Below are 12,717 nucleotides of genomic sequence, written 5' to 3'. Positions count from 1 at the left end.
GCGCTTATCATCAATGGACTGTCCTCACATGCACGCGTGGGAGTGGGCGGTGCGAATGACTAGCGCGCGTGGAAGAGGTGGCGGGAAACTAGCATGCAGGTCCTTGAAGTCACCTTCATCATTCTCGTTGCGCTCTTTAGCCGCCTCTTTGTTTTTATTTCTTTGGTTTAAAATATGACGTCACGGCCAGTCTGACCAATCACACTGGGGGGGGCAAGGTCACGTGTTTGCCCGTATGAGGAATGAGGAGTCGCCCCCTGTTGGCTGTCAAGCAGGCGTCGGTCAGCACGTTAAAACAAGTGACCTCCATTTTGTAGCCTTGTGTGGTGATTCCATGGCCCACTCGAACCACCCACTAAAGCTGAACCACGCAGACCCAAACAAAAGGCCGGAATCGTGTGTGTGTGTGTGTGTGTGTGTGTGAGCGAGAGGTGGGAGGATGTGCTCTTCTCAATGGCTGATGCTGAGGGGGCGTGGTGACGCAGTGGAGGGGGCGTGTCTTGCTTCCATGTGATGCTGCATTCAATGACTATAAAAGCTCGTTTATTGGTAAGCCGCCGTTTCAGCTGCTCGTCAAATAAACACGCAGGGGGTTTGGGGATTTTTGGGGGGCGATAAAAAGATCAAAATAATATTCGCTCCCACAAACATTTGATTTTTTAGCTTGAATCACAACGTAACGCGATCAGCTTCCCTCTCTCCCAGGGTCCCCGAACGCATCATCGCCCCTGACGGTCCGCCCGTGAGTGCACGCGTGTGGGTCTCCGGTGTGGGCGCAGTGGAGGACTCTCCTATAAAAGACGGGACCACCGTCGTCATCGTCATCATCATCAGCATCCCTCCTTCCCGGCCAACATGTCCCGAACCGACGAAGTGCACCGAATCACGGAGAACGTCTACAAGGTAAGACGCCACGCTGCGTGTCTGTGAGGTTGGCTTCCGAGAGTTGCACCATGATCGATGATGACCGATGCGAGTCTTACTTTTCCTTCCCACAATTCATCAACTTTACGGTTCTCCTTGGTGGACCTGATCAGATCTCGGCACTGAGCCGAGCGCCTCACCACTTGGCCACCACTTCCACGTGAAGTAACTTTTATTTTGATGCCACATCCAAATCTCGTCAGCTCGAGATTTCCACATAATCTTGAGATTTTCTAGCGTCCCAACTTTAGGAAGTCTGTGTGTGGAAAAGTGCTCAGTACCAGTGTGGGGCTTTTCCCTGAAAATGGCACCCGGGAACGGGAGTTTTTTTCCCGGGAGCTAAAGACCTACCTGTCGCAACACAGTAGGCGTGGTCGGGGGGGGGGGGGGGGCAGATTTACCCAGTACCCAATTTAAGGACATGTAAGACTGAATGGGTGGATTTGTTGGTGTGGTGTTGCCTTCACTGTCCCTACCTGGTGTTGTTGTGCTGGAATGGGAGGGGGGCCATCGCCAGGAGGGGGCGTGGCCTTGCTGAAAGAGTGAAAAGTGAAAATGTCAGCATCTCAGAGGGGGTTAATCCGGGGGTGAGGGTGTGGGGGGGGGCGCTGCTGCTGCTGATAGCTTGTGCGGGGGAGGGGGGGCGGTGACGGGCTATGTTGTGTTTATGAATTTATGAATTCACATACCAACAATGTTCTTCATAATTCATCGATAATTGTCTGGTTTCAGTGTTTTCCCGCAGGCTTGCAATCTATTTGTGGTGGTGGTGGTGGGCGGGGCAGAGGGTGGATAATTGCCATATTTGCATAATTGGTCAAAAGTGTGTGTGTGTGGAACAAGGGGGGGGGGGCACAGCGGCACCCGAATCATTTCATGCTCAAAAAGACTCTGGCAGGTGCTTGATAACATGTTTACATGTGGCGCTCCAAATGAATGCGTGGCGGGCCATCACAAACAAATGTATGTATGGGAAGCACTGATCTTCATAATGATGCACTAATTGGCTCGTTTGGGGTCGGGAAGGGGGGGCGGCTTGCTCTCTTCCTGGTTATGTCCTCCAGCGGACAAGTCACCATGGACACAAGTTTCACCGATCGGTGATAAGATGATCCATTAGTGGGGTCTGTCCGTGGTTTCACACGGAGGACGGCTGAGGTCCACTTCCTGTTGCTCCACTTCACAGTCACAAAGATGCTCAATGCAAATTCTGGATGACTCATGCCGCCTGCGCGCGCGCGCGTGTGTGTGTGTGTGTGTGTGTGTGTGTGTGGAGGCTGACTGACTCCCCACTCAGTCGTGATCCCACGGTATAGAAAAAGGTGTGGGGGGGGGGGGGGGGGAGTGCTTCTGGCGGCAGTGAGGCGTTTGGTGGAGGTTGTGTTTGAGGCAAAAAGTGTTCCCTCCGCTTGTTGAACAAACACCATCTGCGTGTTTGCTCGCCGTCCTTCCAGGCCTGGCTCGGAATCCCAGCATGCCGCAGTCTCCGTGCATGGCCGTGTGTGTGTGTGTGTGACAGTAAATAAGTGTCACCATTATTAAAATATGAGCTGGTTATGTTGAGTAAAGCGTGATGATGTAACTTAGCGTGTCATGCTCAGGTCGGCCACTAGAGGGCGTCTGTGTTCTTGTCCCTGGAGGGCAGGCTGGTGGTTTTCTAGTGGAGCCCTCATGCTCAATGGCGCCCTCCAATGGCTGATGTCACTTTCTTCCTGCTTTCCTACGATGCACCTGAGTCACGTGACCTGGTTGAAGTGTTGGCGTGCTGTGGCGACCATTTACGAGGCTAACCTTTTTATGTAAGCGCTGACTCATCATGTGCACACGTGTCATGGCGTTGGTGTTTAGCTTCATTAGTTTTCATCTTTCTTCCCGCCTCTCATTGGCCCCCGCCGCTTTGCTTAGGGCCAACTGTGGGCGTGTCCGAGTCCGGCGCGGCCCTTAAGGTGTCGGGGGGAGTGAGCGGTACACCCGGCCTCTGTTCAGGTCGGGACATGTGACCACCCGAGTCGTCCGTGGTTTTCTGGCGTGCTAACAAGAAAACGCAATTAGCAGGTCAGCGGGTGATGGATCAAGGTCGGACGCCCGCGGAGCTCCTCCCACTTTTCCTCAGCTGACCCGCGTGTGTGTGTGTGTGTGTGTGTGTGTGCGTGCAGCTCAAATGAGAGTCGGCGTGTCCCACACTAACCACTCGTCCTCTTCCTCCTCCTCCTCCTCCTCCAGTCCATCATGGAACAGTTCAACCCGTGCTTGAGGAACTTCATCGCCATGGGGAAAAGCTACGAGAAGGCGTTGACCAGTGAGTATGCCCACTTCCTGTCCGTCCGTTCACGCAAAGTGTCCAGTCTTCCATCTTTTTTTCTTCTTTGTCTCCATATGTGCCCCCCCGCTATGTGCTTTCTCCGTGGCTTTGTGTGGCCTCCAAGTGTGTGTGTGTGTGTGTGTGAGAAGAATGAGGCCAGAACCTGTGGAAAAGTCTGGAAGTGGAACAGAAGGCGCCGTGAGACGAGCCAAATGAGGAGAGAGGCCACGGTTGGAATTGAGGCCAGGATGAAGGGTTTATGGCGAATTGATGAGCGGTTAGCATGCTTAGCAGGGGTTAGCATCGCAGTTTCCCTTAGTTTCCTCTCGGACCAAACGTTCCATCCCGTCACGCTGTCCATCCGCCGTCGCTGTTTCGGTGTCACGTCCTCGCCTGCTTTGGTTTCGCCGGTCTTGTGGTTGCGGTCCAAGGCGGACGTGTCTCGGAGGTTCCCGCGGTCGCTGTGGGCCTTCAGTTGGAAGGAAGTTGCCTCGACCGTGAAGGCCGCGGAGCTGCCGAGCTTTGCTGTGATCGAGCTGCTCTTTTTCTTTGTGTCCCGCAGTCGTCTTTTTCTTTTTTCCCTGCCCGGGGCTTCCTTCCCGCTTCCTGCTTTCTGTTTCCGAGCCGGTCCGTGCTGAAGGTCGCTGAGCTGATGCCCAATGCTTCCATGTTTGCAGGTGTCACGCACGCCGCTAAGGGCTACTTCGACGCTCTGGTGCGGATGGGCGAGATGGCCAGCCAGAGTCAAGGCGCTAAGGATCTCGGTGAGTCCTCCTAGTGTCCGTAGCGCACCCTGCTGGGCTGGAGGTCGGCATTGGGTCTGAACCAAATGGACTGATGCTCGCCTTTGTCCAGAGGAGGACTCGCCATCTTGACTGCGGGGTCCGCTGGCGTGAAAGACAAGACGGAGGCAACGAGCCGTCACGTCCAACGCGGACCGAACGATTTCACTTGGTTGCGGTTCTTCCCATTACGGACTTGCGGGTGGCGGCCAGCTCGCTGCGTTAGGATAGCATGGCTAGCAGGGAACGGGGACGGTCATTGGTGGGCGTGGCATGGTCTCTTTGATTTCATTGGTCAGGAACAGTCATCACAGGCGGAGCTTGGTCGTATGATGGCGTACTAAACGCATGTTCGACAGATGCACACCTTCGTTGGTTCACTCGCCTCGCTTTGGCCTCCTTCGTCGTTCTTCGTCGTTCTTCGTCCTGCCGCCAGCCTAGCATGACTCAGCACATTATTACTATCATAATAATAACAAGAATTATTTACACATGAAATCCATCTAATGACTACATTCATTCTTCTATTCTAAGGTTATTTCAGAATTAGAATCTATAGAATTGTTATTTATAGTAACAGAAAATAAATATCATTTATTTACATTTTATTTATATTTTTATTTACATATTTTATTTACATTTATTTTAATTATATTTTATTTTCATGATTTAAAAATCTAAATATAATTTGTACCAACTTCTATAAAGTAGAAAGTAGAAAATAATAATTTATCAAAATTATCATTTAAAGCTTTATATATAAATAAATTAAGAATAAATGTATTGTAGAATAATAAATACAATTATTCAAACAGTAATTAGATGACATTTAAACAATGTTATAGAATAAAAATGTATAAAATATTTATTTAAACATGAAATAAAATTCTACAATAATTTAAAAAAATAATTTATTATTTAAAATAATTTTATTTATAATTTATTTTGAATTATTTAAACATTAATAATGTTATTCTAGAATAATTTCCATAGAACAAATAAAGCAAGCATCTACAACCATTTATAGAATTATACAATAAATAAAGATCATTAATGTTATGATAGAATAATAATTTGTACTTATTTAAATAAAAAAATGATAATGTTATAGAATAATATCCATTTATATAATTATTTTTATTTCTAGAATAATAACTAGAATGATTGAAAGCCAACGGATGTCAACATAGTTTTGCTAGAACTATTAATAGCCCCATAGAGAACCTCATGAAAAGCATATTTGTTGACCCGACTAAGCGGCGGGTCCATGCAGAGCTTCGTGATGCTGATTGACAGTCAGCTCGCCCCGTCCCCGCCCCCCGCTCACTACGGCTCGTCTCCCGCCGCCCACGTCCCCGTGTGGGATGGCAGGCGGGAGAAGCTGCCTGGGCTCGTTGCTAAAAATAGAACGCTGGATCTCCTCGGCGGGAAGAGGCTGAGAAGGATGCTCCACGCCAAACATGGCTGTGTCGCTGACGACGCCGTTTCTCTTCCCCGTGACCAAATATGGACGCAGTCATGGAGGGGGGGTTGGGGGGGAGGAAGCTCCTGCAGTTCCGGTTCCCCTGGATGCCCATAAAAGGACTCAAGCGTTCCGATGCAGGCATGGGAAGAAATATGCTGTTTCCTCTCATCTTGTGTCCTAAAGACAAGTAGGGAAGCAGGGAAGTGCACCACAAGCACCAAACCTTCCACTCCTCATTTCTGGGTGGGTGGGGTGTGGGTGGGGTGGGGTTGCTCTAGGGGTCAGTCCAATTAGCATATTTGGCCAGGATGCAGAAGAACTTTCTTCCTTCCCTCCTTTTCTTTGTGTCTTTTCTTAATGTCACAAACAAGACATAGCCGCCCGAGGGGGCTTTTAGGTGGGGGCGGGGGTCTGGCCCACACCACGCCAGCTAGTGCCCACAAGTTGGCACCCAAATGTATTTGGTAGAAGTGAGCTTCCATCCTCTTATCACCCATTCGTCCATTTTCCTCTCGGTGTGCGTGTGTGCGGCACAGCGGGTCAATGGTGACGTCACTTGTTTGTGTTGGTTGTCATGACGACGTGTTTGTGACCATGAAGCGGTATTCCATGATGGAAACCTTTTGGAGATGAAAAGAACACCTATGCCAGGCGTAGCTTTTGGACCGGCAGGACTCCCGTTCACTTCCTGTTGGCACCCTTTCACAATAATGTGATAATTGTGATGCTTGTGTGGAGTGAAAATGGATTTTTAGTTTTCTAAAACCAATTTGTTTTTTTGTTTTTTTTACAATGGCCTGCATATTCAGAAGAGACAGCATGTAGGTATACACACACACACACACACACACACACACACACACAGGCTGCATGTATCATCACAGACGTCCATCTTGTGGTTGTCTTCCGCAGTTGTCCTCATGTGTCCTCATGCTCAACGCCCACTTTCTTGTTTGTTTGCATCATCTCGTCCTCACGTCCTGCATGGAAAAAAAAATATCAACACCATCGTCCTCCTCTTTGTTGACTTGCATCTGTGTCTTCTCCGCAGGGGAGGTTCTGTTTCAGATGGCCGAAGTACACAGACGGATCCAGATCCAGCTGGAAGAGATGGTGAGCACGTCCACGGCTCGTGCGGCAGACAGATTGTGGGCCCCCGTGATCGGCACAACAACGCTTTTAATAGCGACAACAAGACTTTTCTAGTCTGGCATCCTTCACCACGCTAGCACTGAATGCAATTGCATTGCTTCATTACCGAGTCCGCTAGCGTCATGTTAGCAAGGAAGGCTACATTACAAAGGCTATGGAGTCAGGAACATTCAACGTCATGTTAGCACTGTGGCTAAATTAGCATCACTTAAGAGTAGTAATATTACTGATGCCCACTAGCATCATGTTAGCCCTGAAGGCTAGGTTAGTATTGCATCATTGCTGATATCTGCTAGCATCATGTTAGCGCTGAAGGCCAGGTTAGTATTGCATCATTGCTGATATCTGCTAGCATCATGTTAGCGCTGAAGGCTAGGTTAGTGTTGCTTCATTAGATATCCACGAGCATCATGTTAGCACCGAGGGCTAAGTTAGCATTGCTTCATTACTGATGTCCACTAGCATTGTTAGCACTGATGCTAGATTGTCTTTGCTTCAATTACATCATGTTAGCACTGAGGGCTAGGTTAGTATTGCATTATTACTGATGTCCTCTTGTATATTAGGTGAGCAATGAAAGCTCAGTTAGCATTGCGTTATTACTGATGTCCACTAGTGTTGTTAGCCTTGTTGCGAGATTAGCATCACTTCAAAAGGAACTACATTACTGATGTCCACTAGCATAATGTTAGCACTGACGGCTCTGTTAGCATGTCCACTAGCGTCATGTTAGCACTGAAGGTTAGATTAACATTGTGCTAACATTAGCCGTGTGTGTCGTTCAGCTGAAGTCCTTCCACAATGAGCTGCTGACCGAGCTGGAGAAGAAGGTGGAGATGGACGCTCGCTACCTCAACGTAAGACGACAGACGTTTTTCCTCCAATGTCCGCGTTTTAAGCGCTTATCTCGGTGTCGGTACCCCCTCTGACCCTGTGCTGCCCCCCGCAGGCGGCATTGAAGAAGTACCAGATGGAGCACAAGAGCAAAGGCGAGAGTTTGGAGAAGTGCCAGGCCGAGCTGAAGAAGCTCCGACGGAAGAGCCAGAGCAGCAAGACGCCGGCCAAGTATGGCGAGAAGGAGATGCAGGTCAGCTACCAGCGCCGCCAGCATCTTCCATGCCATCATGAAGCTGACAATACACCCCCCCCCACCCCGCCCCTTTCCATTCCAGTACGTGGAGGCCGTCAACGCCAAGCAGAGCGAGCTGGACAGCTACATCGCTGAAGGCTACAGGAACGCCCTGTCCGAGGAGAGGAGGAGGTTCTGCTTCCTCGTGGACCGCCAAGTCGCCGCCGCCAAAACCGGCAGCACCTTCCACGGAAAGGTGAGGCAGGAAGTGAAGTCATTTCAAACGCAAAGTCTTTTTACCGCTGGGAAACCTTTACTTTGGAAGCTGCAATGAGCTTGCGGGGGTGGGGAGTGGGGGCTGACCTACTTCTTGGTTGTGTCTGCGCGTTGGCGGGAAAGTGTCTGCTGGAGACAGGAAGTACACAAAGCACTGATGTAACGTGTGAGGCTGAGTGTTGTCGTGGTTACGTCTAACAGGAAGCATCCTGCATGTGTCCTCCAGGGGGAGGGGCTTCTGCCCCAAAGTCTTCCCATGTGGCAACAAGACCCCAGCAAGCACCCGGAGCGTTTCCTGACCCCACAGATGAGCGCCATGGCCGAGCCCGGGGTTAAATCCCTGCCCGTGCCTCCGGAGCTGGCGGCACTGAGGATCAGTGGAGCCGTCGGGCCGCAGGTGGGTGGCATTAATTGATTCGATATGGTCAGTTTTGGCGCCCCCTTCAGGCTGACCGAGGAAATGCACTTATGTAAGCGCTCCACATGACACACATACTCAGTGTTGTCATTTCATGCTGCAGCGGCTGATGGAAGGCGGCGCCGTGGCGCTGAACGGCACAGCCGGCACCGGCGACTACCAGCAGTGGGCGGAGTCTAAAGTGTCGCTGGGCAAAACATCCCCTCAGGTTCAGAGACATGGCGGGGACGTGTATTCCAACACGCTGCCCGTACGCAAGGCGGCGCCCGCCAAGGGAAAGACCTCACTTAGTAAGACCATTTCCTGTTGACTGTGTGATGTCGCACGTCGGGTTGAGGTCACGACCCCGTCTTTGTGCCCCTCTGCTCAGCGGAGACACGTACGCTGCCTCGTTCGAGCTCCATGGCGGCGGGAATGGAGCGTAACGGCCGGACGCGAGTGCAGGCCGTGTTCTCCCACACGGCGGGCGACAACGGCACGCTGCTCAGCTTCAACGAGGGCGACGTGGTCAGGCTGCTGGTGCCCGAGGCTCGCGACGGCTGGCACTACGGCGAAAACGAGAAGACGCGCATGTAAGCGGTCGCTAGAGGGGGACAGGTGTGAGCGGGCTCCGCCCACCACGCCAACGCTAACATGTCTGGTCTCGTAGGCGAGGCTGGTTTCCTTTCTCCTACACCCGTGTCATCGGCGAGGGCGAGGGGGACACCATCAGGCTTCCGGGACACAGGTAGGTGTGAGGGTAGTGCACGTTTACAGTGCACGTGTGAGCCAAATGGCCAACATGTGTTCTTCTAGACTCCAGCACGGGAAGAGCAGCAGCACGGGAAACCTTCTGGAGAGGGAGGGCGCCGCTCAGCCCGCCCCCGACTACTGCGTTCACCCCGGCGTGCCAACACACAGCGCCGCCCTGCAGGCCAGACAACCACGTCCCTACGGCATCATGCCAGGCTTCCCGCAGGTGAGACGGGACGTGACATGCACGTGGTGTCACGCGGTCACATGACAAAACATACAGCGGAAGCTGGCGAGCATCCACACGCGTGTGCTACGTGCACAGATGGTTCAAGTTAGCGATGACAGCTTACATAAAGCTCGGGGGCGGAGACAAGAGTGACAAAGCTGACTCATGCAAGCTTTCATCCTTCATCGCGCCTCACCTGCAAGTCAGGAAAGTGGGCGGAAATTCAACACTGTCTGTCAACAAAGAATGATTGTCCTAAAATGAAGTTTTTGAAGACAATGAAAGTCTTCTTCCTGGGCTGCACGTCTTAATTCTCAGCAAAAAAGAACAAAACAAGGAGGAAAAAAAAGCAAAAAGACATCATAGAAGGACAAAATGATTAAATGTTGATGCTTATAACACATAATCTTTCATTTATTTTTATGTATATATTGTATTTGTATGATTGAATTTCACCCTCTGTACAATCAATAATTCCAACAATACCATAATTTACTATCATTTCAGCCGTTCAAAACATAATATTAGCAAACACAAACAGTACGCCAAATGGGAAAAGACAAATGATCTTACCAAACGTACTGTGGATGCAGAGGGTCCCTCCAGTCGCCAATGACGTCATATCCCGCCCACGCACGCGCAGTTATTGTATCTGTCAGGCAATTATTGCAATAATTTAGCGACTAACGTCAGCTATTCTAAAATTCTAATCAATCTGAGTGAGCCCACGGTTAAGAATGAGAACATTACAAAAAGAACGGTATTATTATGAACTAATAGCACCGAATATGTAACCATATTAGCCTCATGCTAACTACGTTAGCTTAGGCACTTAGCAATTAGCATGTATAACTATGCTTGTCGACACCAAATATACAGCAAGTACAACAGCTAAAGCCAGTACATGTCAACTTAGTACACTTACAGACGTCGCTTGGGCAAGATGAATGAAGAAAATTATGTAGTACAGCTACCACCAACTTCTACTGAGCTTCACGAGCTTTAGTTTCCGGTTCAAAGCAATCAAAACGGAAACGCCGCTGGGGAAAAGCTACCTGCAGTGAACGAATCTCACCAATAGATGGTGCTGGTGGTTAGAATAATATTTCGAACACGAGGATTGTACACGCTTTCCTTTAAAGTAATGTTACCTTGGGGAAAACACCCGATTAAACGCTACCACGGTAAAATATTACTAGAGAACGTGTATAGTATAGCTTATAATGACGCCTCATTGTGGTCTGTGGAAATATGTACCGTAATTTTCCTCAAAATACGACCATTTTCACAATATTCTAGTGGAAAAGGGTTATTGAGCTCATCCATTGTTTTGCGTTGCTGCCCTCTGCTGGTGAGTAGTGTGACTTCAGCATGACCCCGCTTTTTTGTCTGCAGGCTGCAGCGGAGGACTTTGACCCGGCCCGCTTCACCGGCACCAGGTCTGCTTGACCCACTTGAACTTGCTTGTGTTCAAACCAACTACACAACTTCAAAGTCCTCTCATTTTGGTTCGGATTCGAACCGTGATGAATCCATCAACCCTTTCCTCTTCTGTGCCTGCAGCTCCTCCGACATCAAACTGATTTCCACCGTCTGAGATCCCGCCCCCTCAGGCTTGGCCCCGCCCCCTGCCGAAGACGAGCTGTGACATCACCATGACGTAACAGCGAGGCAAAGGAAGACATAACTGTTAACCAGAATAAGATATAATATTCATAATAATATGAAGTACATATACCTATGTAAGGACTACTGTTGTTTATATTTATTATCATATCGTGCATGTTCTGACTCGTGAACAATAAATAAACGTCGTCAACTTTGCTTCTTTCCTGGCTTTATATTGGCTAGCAAGCAGTTGACCTGGGTTCGATTCCAAGCCAATACAGTGGTGAGATATTCTCCCTGGTTTTTATGTCAAAGACCAACAGAATCTCGTATTGACCTGATTTTTGTGGTCAAACAAAACAAAACTTAACAGCATTGGTGGTATAGTGGCTAGCATAGCTGCCTTCCAAGCAGTTGACCTGGGTTCGATTCCCAGCCAATGCAGTAGTCAATAGCTCCCTAATGTTTAAATTAAGTTCCAATGGAACCCTTCAGTGACCTGATATTTTGGTCAAACAACCAAGGCCTACATGGCATTGGTGGTATAGTGGCTAGCATAGCTGCCTTCCAAGCAGTTGTCCTCGGTTCGATTCCCAGTCAATGCAGTGGTTGATAGCTCCCTGATCTTTAAGTTAAGTCCCAATGGAATCCTTCAGTGACCTGATATTTTGGTCAAACACCAAGGGCCTACACGGCATTGGTGTTATAGTGGCTAGCATAGCTGCCTTCCAAGCAGTTGACCTGGGTTCGATTCCCAGCCAATGCAGTGTTGACAGCTCCCTGATCTTTAAGTTAAGTTCCAATGGAACCCTTCATTGACCTGATACTTTGAACAACTAGGTCATTCACAGCGTTGGTGCCTTCCGAGCAGTTGACCTGGGTTTGATTCCCAGCCAATGCAGTGGTTGATAGTTCTTGGATCTTTAATTTACATTCCAATGGAATCCTTCAGTGACTTGATATTTTGGTCAACCAACTAGGGCCTTTGCCGCATTGGTAGTATAGTGGCTAGCATAGCTGCCTTCCAAGCAGTTGACCTGGGTTCGATTCCTAGCCAATGCAGTGGTTGATAGCGCCCTGATCTTTAAGTCCATTCCCAATGGAATCGTAAGTTAAGGCCCAATGGAATCCTTCAGTGAATTGATATTTTGGTCAAACAACTAGGGCCTTCGCAGCATTGGTGGTATAGTGGCTAGCATAGCTGCCTTCCAAGCAGTTGACCTGGGTTCGATTCCCAGCCAATGCAGTGGACAACAGCTCCCTAAGGTTTAAGTTAATTTCCAATGGACTCCTTCGTTGACCAGATATTTTGGTCAAAGAACAAGGTCCTTCACAGCATTGGTGGTATAGTGGCTAGCGGGACGACCTGGGTTTGATTCCCAGCCAATGCAGCAGTCGATAGCACCCTGTCTCAGTTAAAGACCAATGGAATCCTGCAATGACTTGATATTTTGGTCAAACAACAACACCCATAACAGCGTTGGTGGTATAGTGGCTAGCATAGCTGCCTTCCAAGCAGTTGACCTGGTTTCGATTCCCAGCCAATGCAGTGCTTGATAGCACCCTGATCTTTAAGTTAAGGCCCAATGGAATCCTTCAGTGACCTGATGTTTTGGTCAAACAACTAGGGCCTTCGCAGCATTGGTGGTATAGTGGCTAGCATAGCTGCCTTCCAAGCAGTTGACCTGGGTTTGATTCCCAGCCAATGCAGTGGTTGATAGCGCCCTGATCTTTAAGTTGAAGGCCAATGGAATCCTTCA

The 12,717-nt window shown here is 49.3% G+C and overlaps 1 protein-coding gene, 1 long non-coding RNA gene and 6 other non-coding genes across 10 annotated transcripts; 7 read left to right on the top strand and 1 right to left on the bottom strand.

Annotated features, from left to right (window-relative positions):
* Window positions 1-106: 106 nt before the first annotated feature.
* baiap2b (BAR/IMD domain containing adaptor protein 2b) lies at window positions 107-11,161 on the top strand. 3 transcript variants are annotated; one of them, XM_058066471.1, is made up of 14 exons: window positions 107-903; window positions 3,148-3,223; window positions 3,904-3,990; window positions 6,525-6,586; window positions 7,411-7,482; window positions 7,575-7,712; window positions 7,798-7,950; window positions 8,197-8,367; window positions 8,492-8,678; window positions 8,759-8,960; window positions 9,038-9,115; window positions 9,184-9,346; window positions 10,745-10,788; window positions 10,913-11,161. In XM_058066471.1, exons 1-14 carry the CDS (start codon window positions 856-858, stop codon window positions 10,944-10,946), a joined length of 1,515 nt encoding a protein of 504 aa, XP_057922454.1. In that variant the 5' UTR covers window positions 107-855; the 3' UTR covers window positions 10,947-11,161. The 3 variants fall into 3 exon arrangements, with proteins under 3 accessions (XP_057922454.1, XP_057922455.1, XP_057922456.1); XM_058066472.1 differs by lacking the exon at window positions 3,904-3,990; XM_058066473.1 differs by lacking the exons at window positions 107-903; window positions 3,148-3,223; window positions 3,904-3,990 and adding an exon at window positions 5,763-6,294.
* On the bottom strand, window positions 5,072-10,419 carry LOC131125189 (uncharacterized). Its single transcript, XR_009128988.1, has 3 exons — window positions 10,275-10,419; window positions 9,923-10,001; window positions 5,072-6,453 (listed from the first exon to the last, which is right to left on the bottom strand). It is a non-coding gene; the product is annotated as an uncharacterized LOC131125189 (long non-coding RNA).
* A 168-nt stretch (window positions 11,162-11,329) lies between the features above and the next one.
* Window positions 11,330-11,401, top strand: trnag-ucc (transfer RNA glycine (anticodon UCC)). The gene has a single exon. It is a non-coding gene; the product is annotated as a tRNA-Gly (tRNA).
* A 250-nt stretch (window positions 11,402-11,651) lies between these two features.
* Window positions 11,652-11,723, top strand: trnag-ucc (transfer RNA glycine (anticodon UCC)). The gene has a single exon. It is a non-coding gene; the product is annotated as a tRNA-Gly (tRNA).
* A 224-nt stretch (window positions 11,724-11,947) lies between these two features.
* trnag-ucc (transfer RNA glycine (anticodon UCC)) lies at window positions 11,948-12,019 on the top strand. Its single transcript has one exon. It is a non-coding gene; the product is annotated as a tRNA-Gly (tRNA).
* A 112-nt stretch (window positions 12,020-12,131) lies between these two features.
* Window positions 12,132-12,203, top strand: trnag-ucc (transfer RNA glycine (anticodon UCC)). The gene has a single exon. It is a non-coding gene; the product is annotated as a tRNA-Gly (tRNA).
* Window positions 12,204-12,434: 231 nt separating this feature from the next.
* On the top strand, window positions 12,435-12,506 carry trnag-ucc (transfer RNA glycine (anticodon UCC)). The gene has a single exon. It is a non-coding gene; the product is annotated as a tRNA-Gly (tRNA).
* Window positions 12,507-12,595: 89 nt separating this feature from the next.
* Window positions 12,596-12,667, top strand: trnag-ucc (transfer RNA glycine (anticodon UCC)). Its single transcript has one exon. It is a non-coding gene; the product is annotated as a tRNA-Gly (tRNA).
* The last annotated feature ends 50 nt before the right edge of the window (window positions 12,668-12,717 follow it).

This window comes from Doryrhamphus excisus, chromosome 3 (assembly GCF_030265055.1).
Source record: "Doryrhamphus excisus isolate RoL2022-K1 chromosome 3, RoL_Dexc_1.0, whole genome shotgun sequence".
NCBI lineage: Eukaryota > Metazoa > Chordata > Actinopteri > Syngnathiformes > Syngnathidae > Doryrhamphus > Doryrhamphus excisus.
The sequence above is the reverse complement of the archived record's forward strand: the minus strand, read 5'-3'. Positions and strand labels throughout refer to the sequence as shown.